The sequence below is a fragment of the Otolemur garnettii genome, unplaced genomic scaffold, assembly GCF_000181295.1.
Source record: "Otolemur garnettii isolate 467f Iridium unplaced genomic scaffold, OtoGar3 scaffold00004, whole genome shotgun sequence".
Taxonomy (NCBI): Eukaryota; Metazoa; Chordata; class Mammalia; order Primates; family Galagidae; genus Otolemur; species Otolemur garnettii.
In genome coordinates this window covers 27,150,595-27,162,145 of record NW_003852399.1, presented here as the reverse complement: position 1 = coordinate 27,162,145, position 11,551 = coordinate 27,150,595, and the positions used below count along the sequence as shown (strand labels likewise).

Genomic DNA, 11,551 nt, shown 5'->3' with positions numbered 1-11,551 from the left:
GTTGGAGGTTGCTGTGAGCTGTGATGCTACAGCACTCTACCCAGGGGGACAGCTTGAGGCTCTGTCTCAAAAAAAAAAAAAAAAAAAAAATTCATACTTCATGAACTAATGCATTTATTTTTGCAAAATTTTGCTTATGGTTTTATTCACTGAATTCTATAATTCTGTGCCTAGAAATGTGAGGTAAAGATGAATAGGTTTATTTATAGGTTGGTAAATTATTTATGCTATCATGAATTCCAAACCTGTTACATATCATTATGCTCTCATTTAGGAAAATATTAGACCCAGGAGAAGTGATATTACTGTATCCTTAGTTATCTTTTATAATTATAGTCTTTTGCTAATATACTTTTCTAGAATATACCAGAATATTAGATGTAAAACAATATTTTTTATCACACCTTCAGACAACACATTTGTATGCCAAATATTTTATAGAAAATCAACAAGACGTAGTTTACATTTTCTTAATAAATAATTTAAGTATGTTAGACTGGTAAACAATTTAGTAACTTGTTACAGGATGTTACTTTATAAGAGAAACTTAGACGTTTGGTCTTAGCCAAATGGTTGAGAAGCGATAGAGAGACAACTAAGACATACAGACTTTACCTGTATTTCTTCTGAATTAAGAACTCCTGATGAATTTAGTTTTTGGTTCGGGCTTACCTAGTTTTGCCTTAGCTCTCAAAGGACCTGGTAACTTAAATAACTATACCGGGCATAAAGAAGCATAAAAATTTTACATGAAATCATAATTGAGGTAATTTGGAGAATGAAAAAGCCAGGGAATAATGCTGTGATTTTTAAGTCTTCTGATTTTTCTTATTACCATTGATGTTTTTATATGCAAGAAATGTGTGTATATACCTGAATCATTATATACATGTATGTAAAAAGAAAGTGTGATATAAACTGCTCTTTAATGTTTAATACTATAAACTGAACATTTAAAAACTTCTTTCTTATATTGTAGTCTGTAAAGTAAAAAAGAAAAAGCCAAATTCATGTTGAAATAATCTTTTTTTATAAAAAAAGAATAAGCAATAAAATGCTAGTCAGCTCTAAGGCCTTATCTGGTGTTAACAAAAAACCTAATGAACTGCAAAAGAAAGAGAATTTTCTCACCTTTTTTGCCAATACATTCCTAACTCAATCATGTTTCTCAGAAAGAACTGTAGAAAGGCAAATATATTTTCATCTTATGTCACTGAGCCCTTTTCATCAAGTTTATGGCAAGAAAACAATACTTGTTCTTTTTCTTCCTTTTTTTTTTTTTTTTTTGGTAATGTCAAAACATTATTTATTTATTGATGGTATACTAGTAATTTCTTATTCTTTTTTTCTTTTTTTTTTGAGATAGACTGTCACTCTGTTGACCAGTGTAGAGTGCCATGGCATCATCATAGCTCACAGTAAACTCAAACTCTTCGGCTCAAGAGATCCTCCTACTTCAGCCTCCCAAGTGGCTGGGACTATAGACAAGTGCCACTATGCTCAGCTAATTTTTCTATTTTTAGTAGAGATGAGATCTCACTCTTGCTCAGGCTGGTCTCTAACTCCTGAGCTCAAGCACTTCTCCCACCTTGGCCTCTCAGAGTGCTAGGATTATAAGTGTGAGCCACCATGAATGGCCATATACAGGATGTCCATAAAGTTTTACATTGTAAATTGCATGCAAACTTTATGAACACCCATTACTAGTAACTTCTTTTACCCTGGTCCCTCCCTTTATGCTTTTTGAACATCTCCAGAAAAATCCCCCCCCTTTTTTATATTTTTCCAAAGTCTCAAAAAATAGACAACTAATATTTATAAATAAAAATAGAAGGTAATTTCAAAAAAATTTAACTGCACTATTTAATTTTGACCAAAGTATATTATTTGAACAATCATTTTTAATTCAACTTGTTAATATGTTGTTTAGGATATTGCATCCTCATTTAAAGTGAAATATGTTTGTAATTTCCCTTTATAATAATATAGTTTTTTCCAATTTTAATATCAGGTATATCCAGATGAAGTAGAATGAATTTGAAGTATTTCTCCTTTTTCTATTGTCTACAAGATTTGGCATGATTTGTTTTTTGAAAACAATACTTTTTCAAGTGTTTTCATTTTTTGGTTCCTTAGTTAAAGTAACTCATAAAGAAAGACATATGGGACATTTTCTTTCATTTTGTTTATTTTAGAGAAGATGTTAGGTTTTTAAAGGCATATTTAGTCTGTTCCAAGTAGTTTAATTCTGCTTTTCTTTTCTAGCTTGAAGTACAATCTTGTTGCGTGTTCATTCCAAATGATAGCCTGCCTTCCCCAAGTACTATTGTATCTGGTGACATTCCTGGAACAGTAAGAAGTTGGTACCATGGACAAGCCAGCATGCCAGGAACACTTGTCCTCTGTGTGCCTCAAATAAAAGTTATTAGTGCTGGTCACAGATATATGGAGCCTTTGCAGGAGATTCCATTTGTCATTCCACGACCCATTCTTGAAGAAGGTATATTTTTATAAATTCTTCCTATGGTTAACATTTTATGATAATGCTTACAGGTTTGTTGATGTTTTTAAATGTCTGTGTATGTGAAAATCAGTTTTCTCAATTAAAAGATTTCCATGACCAAACTAAATGAACTAAGTGATGGATTGTAATCCATATCTTTTAAACATATATTAATATATAGATATATTTTATCTGTAAAAGATTATATGTGATATAACATAATCACTTTAATGTAAACATAGCAAAAATTAACTTGGAAAGGAAGTTGGTGGGATGCTATCATTCGACTGAACTGAAATACTACAAATAACAAGGAGGTTGGTCTTAATTTAAGCCACTTAACTTATAATAGAATACTCTATGTAAATGTACCAATGTATTATTTTCATGAAGCATAATATATTTCTAGACTTCTCATTTCTTTGCTTAAAGTAAATAATTATGTGATGATTACAGTCATAATTCTTTTCCCAGTACATGATTTCTTCTATCAGTGTGTTCAGTTGTGAATTCATACCCCTTTGAACTTTGACATATTCATTTCAAAGAATATGTGAACCTGGAAAAGTGTCAAGTCACAAAGTAAATAATATGAATATATATTTTAATAACAAAGCTCAAATTTTTGACAGTGCTAAATAGGTCAACACCTTGTTCATATTATTAGGATGTAAATGTATGAATCCTGATATATTCAGATTACTATACATACTGTCAGTGAAAGGCATACATAGCCTGTATAATTTTTGATTTCAACTTTGATGTTGATTTCTCTCCATTTTTCTATATTGAAATTTCCATTGAAATGTACTTTTCTTAGATTTATCAGATGTAAGCTTGATTTTACTGGCAGACATTTTTTATCTTAACATGATTACCATTATCATAAAATAATAGAATTCTAAGGGTTAGAGTGAGTTCTTTTTGTGCAATCTTTGTCTTGATGCAAGGATTTTTTTCTGTAGCATCTTTGACATGATACTTATTCTTCCCTATTCACTATTGGATATTGGGAATTCTTTATTATTCTTATAGCTGTTCTATAGCATATCAAGGATATTCTAACCTCATAATTGAATTGTAAAATGCTCCCTCTTTTTTAACTCTGGTATAATTTTCGTAACATTAAAATGACTCATCCTTTGATTTTTTTTGTTAAAACTTACTAATATTTATACAACAGCTATTTAAGATATAGTGTACATATCATAAAACTTTTCTTTTTAAAATATACAATTTATTTTAGTACATTCACAGTTTTTTGCAACCATTGCCACTATAGAATTTTAGAACAGGTTTATCTCCTGAAAAGGAAATATGCTACACCATTAGCAATTACCCCCCATTCCCCTTCTCTCCACCTGCTAGCAACCACTAATCTACTTTCTGTCTCTGTGAAATTACTTATTTTAGACATTTCATATAAATGGAATCATATAATATATGGTATTTTGTGATTGTATTATTTAACTTACTGTAATTTTTTCAAGATTGACTTACGATGCAGCAGTCTTTATTCTTTTTTATGGTTGAATAATATTCCATTTCATGGACATAAAAAGTTTTCTTTATATATTCATCAGTTGATTGACCTTTGTGGTTATTTCTACCTTTTGGCTTTTATAAACAATTCTGATATGGACATTCTTTTGTGGGATTTTGCATGCACATGATTTAATTTCTGTTAGGTATATACCTAGAATGGAATTGTTGAGTCATATGGTAACCACGTGTTTAAGCTTTTGAGGAACTGGCAGAATGTTGTCTAAAACATCTTGCACTATTTTACAATTTTACATGAATGTATGAGGATTCTAATTTCTCCACATCTTTGTCACGAATTGTTATTATATTTTATTTCTTTTGTTTCCCTCCCTCCCTCCCTTCCTGCCTTTCTTTCTTTTTTAATTATAGCCATTCTTTAGTATGAAGTGCTATCTCCTTGTGGTTTTGATTTCCATTTCCATAGTAACTAATGATGTTGAGCATATTAAATGTGCTTATTGGCCAGTTGTTATCTTCTTTAATATTTTCTTCAAGCCTTTTGCTTACTTTTTAGTTGAGTTACTTACCTTCTCATAATTCAGTTGTGAGAGTTGTTTATATGAGGGGACTTCAAAAAATTTGTGGAAAAATGGATTTAAAAGATAAAAATATAAAATTTATTTTTCAACGGAAGCGTGATCATATTTGTAAATGATACCAGCCATTTACTCTGTTCTCAAAAAACTGATGATCCTGGAAATTTAAAAGATTAGGAAACAAAAAGAAATTAGAAGGTGCCAAGTCAAGGTTGTAAAGTTGAATGGCTAATCATTTTTCATCAAAATGCTCACAAAATTGCTTTGTCTGATGAGAGGAATGAGCAGGAGCATTCTCATGGCAGGGGAAGGGGGGCAGGAAGGATGCTCCAGTGAAGCTTCTCAGGTGTTTTTCTATTAAAGCTTTGGCTAACTTTCTCAAAACACTCTCATAATGAGCAGATGTTATTCTTCTTTGGCCCTCTGTGAAGTTAACAAGTGAAATGTCTGGAACATCCCAGAAAACTGTTTCCATGGCCATTGGCTCCCTACCAGTCTGCTTTTGCTTTTCACTGGCCCACCTTTATCAAAGGTTGCCATTACTTTGATTGTGCTTTGTCTTCAGGATCATACAGGAAAAGACATGTTTCATCTTTTTGAGGAAATGTTTCAGCATCTTGACCCTACTTATTTAAATTTCCATTGAAAGCTCTGCTCTTGTTTGCAGCTGATCTGAGTTCAGTGGTTTGGGCACCATTGAGTAGAAAATTTGTTCATGTTTAATTTTTTAGTCAGAATTGTGTAAGTTGAACCATGTGAGATGTCCTATTGTTCTGTTAATTCTCAGTCCTCCTCAGTTAGGGTACAAATATGAATTTTTTTCCTCGCAAATTGTTAAGGATTGTCTGTCACTGTGAGTTTCATCTTCAGTGTTGTAACATGACATTTTTGTAATATGAATATTTATTTATAATGTACATATATATCATAATTATACATTATATAACTTTATAAAATACATATTGTATAATATATTACATATATATTTCTATAAATATTTATAAAGTAGAGGCTTTTTCTCTGCTATGTTAGAAATTATTTTTTCACTGTTCTTTCTTTTAATCTTAGAAATTAACACTCTTTCATGAAGTAAATTGTTATTCTGAAAATATTACGATGTATATTCAATTTATTTACCCTGTGTCTGAACACTTTTTAAAACACTTTATTTCATCTCCAAATTAACAGATTATTATTTTCATATATTTTAAATCTATTTTATTTTTAAAAACTTCATAAGATATCATCATTATTTTATAATATAATCATTTACATTTGGCATGTATACAACTAGTTCAAGAGCTGGAAACCTTTCTCACAAAGTACCAGATAGAAAGTATTTTCAGTTTTATCAGCTGTGCAGTTTCTGTTTTAACTACTCCAGTGTGCTTTGTAGTGCAGAAGCAGCCTTAGATAGTGTACCAATACCTTGATATGACTGTGTTCAGTGAAAGTTTATTTATAAAATCTGTTGGTTGGCTGGATTTGGTTAGGTGCCACATTTGCTAACCCTTATACTAATGCCTCAGTAGTCATTCCTTTTCATTGCTCAGTCATTGTTTTTCTATCTCAGATCATTTAACTCCAGCCTGAAGTGCATCTTTCAGAATCTTTTTTTTTTTTTTTTTGGTAGTCTCATGTTAGGAAATTCTCAATTTTGTTTGTCTGAAATATCTTTATTTTGCCTTTCTTTTAGAATAATGGTTCTCAACCTGTGGGTCACGACCCACAAGAACTGTATTAAAAGGCTGCAGCATTAGGAAGGTTGAGAACCAGTGTTTTAGAAAGATATTTTGCTGAGTTTACAGTCCTTTGTATATAGTTTTAGTTTTCTAGCCAATTAAAGATACTGTTGTGCTGATTTTCTTTTCATTGGTCATTTGGGAGACCCACTGTCATTTTGTTTCTTTTCCTTTCTCTCTGACTTTTTAAGGATCTTCTCAGTCTTTGTGCTTTAAAGTAAGTGTTAGTATGTTAGTCTTTTATGAGCTTTTCAAGTTTTCTGGTGTTATCTATTTAGATATTATCTGTACCTCATTCTTCCCACACATGTATTAGACCTTTCTGCATTTGTACTTCATATTCCTTGTCACTTATATGCTCTTTCATGTTTTTTTTCCCTTTGACTCACTGGCCGGCATTCCAGTTAACTTTTTAAATTTTGTTTTGCAGTTCAGTAATTTTCTCTTCAGTTATATCTATTATTTTGTTAAAGTTCACTGAATTTTTTTTGTATAAACTTTTATGGAAGTCTAATGTATCATATAGAAAACTCACAACATTTAGCACACCTTGGTACCTTTTTATCATCTAAACCTACACATGTTACCAGCACCTGAATCAAGATCAAGAATATTCCTAGCACCCAGATCTCTGTCCCCTTGACAGTAACTGTTTCCTTAGAGGCAAACTGTATCTTAACATCTAAAATCATACATCTATTTTCCTGTTTTTAACTTTAAAGCACTTTATTTATTGAATTTAAGATTTTATTTATGAAATTCTTTTTAATTTGATTCTTTTAAAGCCTTCTTTTTTATGTTTTCATGGCTTCCTTTTATTTCTTAGTGCACAAAAAATTTTATGTTATTCTCTAATTCATATAGATTCTTGCCTACTATGCCTAGTATTCTTTGTGTACTCCTTGGTTGTTCTTTTATTTTTGGGGCTGCTTACTTTCCTTGGAAATTTCTCTATAGAAATTTTTTAAAGACTATCCTGAGAGGTTCATCCTGTGAAGGTTTTGATTGATTTCTGATATGCTGGCATTACTAGCTCAGGACAACTTGAAACTAAATTCTTGATTAGAGGCTTTTATGACACTTGTATAATAAAAACTCAAACTATTACCTCTTATGTGGGCTGGCTTGTGTGAAATTTTCCCCCTTCTATGCATGGTTTTATTGTCTGGTAGCATTTGTGAAAAGGTCATATAAGCAGGGGAAGAACAGGACAATTTTGTTTTCCTAACATTAATATGGTAGCCATTTGCATGCTAACTTTACGTTCTATTAGTTTCTGCACTGCTAGAGTGTTGCTTTAGGCTTTATCTTTCTTTAGCTTTTAGTTGAATTTAATTCAATTATGAAAATAGCTGCTTAATTTTACCAGCTTTGAAGTGACTCATATTTTCATAACTTACCTCTGAATTTCTGGCTTCTTCAGTCCCTGACCTAAAAACCTTAAAAATTCTTCTGTTTTTTGAAACTCATTAATGACCTTAAGAAGATATAGTTTGTATGTGTGACCACATGTGTGTGTATGTGTGTAAAATTAACATATGTGTAAGTTCTGTGCATAGTGTCATAAATTCTTATAAATCCAGTATATTCAACATTTTTGTTTTAGCAGAAGAATCATTCGAGGCACTGAGTCTACCTTGTTGCTATGAATATTAATAGAATCACTCAGTGATTTTTTTTAAATGTCGTGATAATATCATACCCCCTTTCCTTAATGATTTTTATAAAAGGACTGATATATACTTTATAGCCTACTATTCTGTATGCATTAATACTCATTTAAAGTCTCAACTCCTTACCTCTAGTACTTGTCCTTTTTGTATGATAAATTTTATTCTCATCTTATTTCTTAAATATATTAAGAATGACTTAAAAACTACAGAAGTCTCCATCTTTAAAGCACAAAATGTTATTATATTTTCTGATTTTTTTTTCCTTTGAACTGAGTAACACAGCAACTTAGTTTAGTTTGAACTTTAAAAAAAAAATCACATGCCAGATGGAAAGGGCTTGAATCAAATAGAAACTTCCAAAGTCTATTTTTCATACTCCCTAAGAGAGTATAGAGTGACTATATAATCAACATTGAAACATAAAATAGAAACAATTTTTAAACCATATGTTCATTCTCATTGGCCTAACCTGCCCTGAGAAAAAGAGATTATTTCAAGACATTTAAATCCTCTTTAGGTCTTAAGAAACTATAGATACTAACTTATTATGAATAATTTTAAAATTATATTTTTCTTCGTTTATAGTAGTATTTATAAAAATATTTGAGTATAATCTTTTGATGCATATGTATAAAGAATTATTTGCTCTTTATCTTTATACATGTATACAGATGAAGAATCTAGAGTTCTAGAATCAGTCTGTGCTTTTGTAGCTTACCCTCTGGCCTAAGTTATTTGCTATTTATTTATCTTTTCACTTTGCATCTTTAAAAAAATTGTGATGTCTTATCTGCTGTCATAACCTCTGTCATAGGCCTTTTTTAACTTATAATAGCCCCCCCCTACTGTCCTTTCACAGGTTTCTGAATGCAGATAAATATTTTCAGTTATTCACATTGAATTAGCTAGGAAGTGTCTAAATCCATACCACCTTCCTATCATACGCCTTGCCCGTCTGCTTCTTTGATATTATTGTTTTATGTTTGGCTTATTGTTGTTCAGTAACTGCTTCTCGTGGACAGATTGGGGGAAATGTGAGAAAGTAGAAAAAGTGGTGGCAAAGAGATTAGTTAGATATTGTAGTTAGCTGGTACAGTTGTTAGGAAAAAACATGACTGTCAGAACTAGGCCATTGGTGAATAGAGAGAGACTCTGGGAAAAATATTTAAGAAGTTAACAAAAACTACCCCAAATACTAATGGAATTAGTTATGGATAGGGAAGAAGAGGAAAATATGTAGACTAAATCCTCGCCGTCTAGCTAGAATGTCTCTGTACACATGTATATAGTTAACGTAGTTAGGAATAGGGCTAGTTTTGGTGTGCAAGTTGAGATGGATGAATTTAGTTTGACACATATTGTAAAGTGCTTATAGGACATTCAGGTAAATAAATCCGATGAGCTTCAGCATGTACAGACTCAGACCTAAAAAGAAAGATTATTGTTATTGATATAGAATAACTGGGGAATAATGAAAAAAGGTGAAATTATCCAAAGTCACAGTAGAAACAATGTGCAGCCTTGCCTGGTTCCTGATCTGAGTGGAAATGATTTCAGCTTAACTCCATTCAGTGCAATATGGGCTGTGAGTTTGCTGTAGATGCCTCTATCAGTTTAAGAAATGTCCCTTTTGTACCTGTTTTCTTAAGTGTTCTGATCATGAAAGGATGCTGGATATTATCAAAAGCTTTTTCTGCATCAATTGAGAGAATCATATGGTATTTGTTTTTTATTTTATTTATGTGATGAATTATATTCATAGATTTACATATAGTGAACCAGCCTTGAAACCCTAGGATAAAACCCACATCAACTTGTTTGATGTGTTGCTGGATTCTGTTTGCTAAGATCTTATTGAATATTTTTGCATCAGTATTCATTAAAGATATTGGTCTATAATTTTCTGTTGTGTCTTCTTCTGGATTGGGGATCCAGTTGATGTTTGCTTCATAGAATGTGTTGGGTAGTATTCCTTCTTTTTCTATATTTTGGAAAAGGTTAAGTAATATAGGCACTAGATCCTCTAAAGGTTTGGTAGAATTCTGATGTGAAGCCATCTAGTCCCAGACTTTTCTTTTAGGGGAGATTTTATATAGTTGATGCTATTTCAGAACTCGCTATAGGCCTGTTAAGCATTTCCACTTCATTCTGGCTAAGTCTAGCAAGGTGGCATGTTTCCAAGTATTGGTCTGTTTCCTTCAGATTTTCATATTTCTGAGAATGGAGTTTCTTGTAATATTCATTAAGGATTTTTTAAATTTTTGAGGAGTCTGTTGTTATTTCATTTTTGTCATTTCTGATTGATAAAATTAGATTTTACTCTTTTATTCCTGGGTAGATTAGCTAAAGGTTTATCTATTTTATTGACCTTTTTAAAAAGCCAACTTTTTGATTTATTGATCTGTTGTACAATCCTTTTGTTTTCAATTTTATTTAATTGTACTCTAATTTTGGTTATTTCTTTTCTTCTGCTGGGTTTCGGATTGGAATGGTCTAGTTGCTTGAGATGTCCCATTAAGTTGTTAACTTCCCCTCTTTCCATACTCTTGAGGAAGGCTATAAATTTCCCTCTTAGGACTGCCTTTGTGGTATCCCAGAGGTTCTGGTAATTCATGTCTTCATTATTGTTTTGTTCCAAAATTTGGTAATTTCCTTCTTAATCTCATCTATGACCCAGGTATCGTTCAGCATAAGATTATTTAGTTTCGATGTTTTTGTGTAAGTATGCAGATTCTTCTTGTTACTGAGTTCCACTTTTATTCCGTGATGGTCCAAGAAGATGCAAGGAATAATTTCTATTCTTTTAAATTTGCTGAGGTTAGACTTGTGACCTAAGATGTGATCAATTTTGGAGGATGTTCCATGGGCTGATGAGAAGAATGTGTATTCAGTTTTTTTAGGATGAAATGTTGTGTAGATGTCTGTTAAGTCCAATTGTTGAATGGTTAAGTTTCAGTCTAAAATTTATTTGCTTAGCTTCTTTTTGCAGGATCTATTCAACATTGCCAAAGGGGTGTTAAAATCTCCATCTATTATGGTGCTGGAGGAAATCAAGTTGCTCATGTCTGTTAGAGTCTCTCTTATAAATCGAGGCACATTCTGGTTGGCTACATAAATGTTAATAATTGAAATTTCATTGTGTTGAGTGTTACTGTTAACAAATATTAGGTGACCATCCTTATCTTTCCTTACTTTTGTTCATTTAAAGCCTATTGTATCTGCAAATAAAATTGCAACACCTGCTTTTTTTTGATTGCCATTTGCCTGAATTATAGATGACCATCCCTTCACCCTGAGTCTATATTTATCTTTTAAGGTAAGATGAGATTCTGGTGTCCAGCAGATATCTGGCCTAGTTTTTGTATCCAGCCAGCCAACCTGTGCCTCTTTAGAGGACAGTTTAAGTCATTCACATTAATTGAGAGTATTGATAAGCCTGATAGTATTGGGGGTATTGAGTTTTTCAAAAGTCTAGTGGACATTTTTAATCCTTTTGCCACTATGGAAGTTGGAATTTGATCAAAAGTTTCTGAGTGAGTTTACTTTGGTAAA

General features: G+C 31.7%; 1 protein-coding gene across 3 annotated transcripts in view; it reads left to right on the top strand.

Annotated features, from left to right (window-relative positions):
- The window catches only part of VPS13B (vacuolar protein sorting 13 homolog B), a 777,819-nt gene that overhangs the window by 368,993 nt on the left and 397,275 nt on the right, over positions 1 to 11,551 (top strand). For all 3 annotated transcript variants that reach the window (XM_023517476.1, XM_023517471.1, XM_023517472.1), the window contains exon 23: positions 2,266 to 2,500. In XM_023517476.1, coding sequence (XP_023373244.1) covers positions 2,266 to 2,500 — 235 coding nt within the window. The remainder of the gene's footprint in view (positions 1 to 2,265; positions 2,501 to 11,551) is intronic.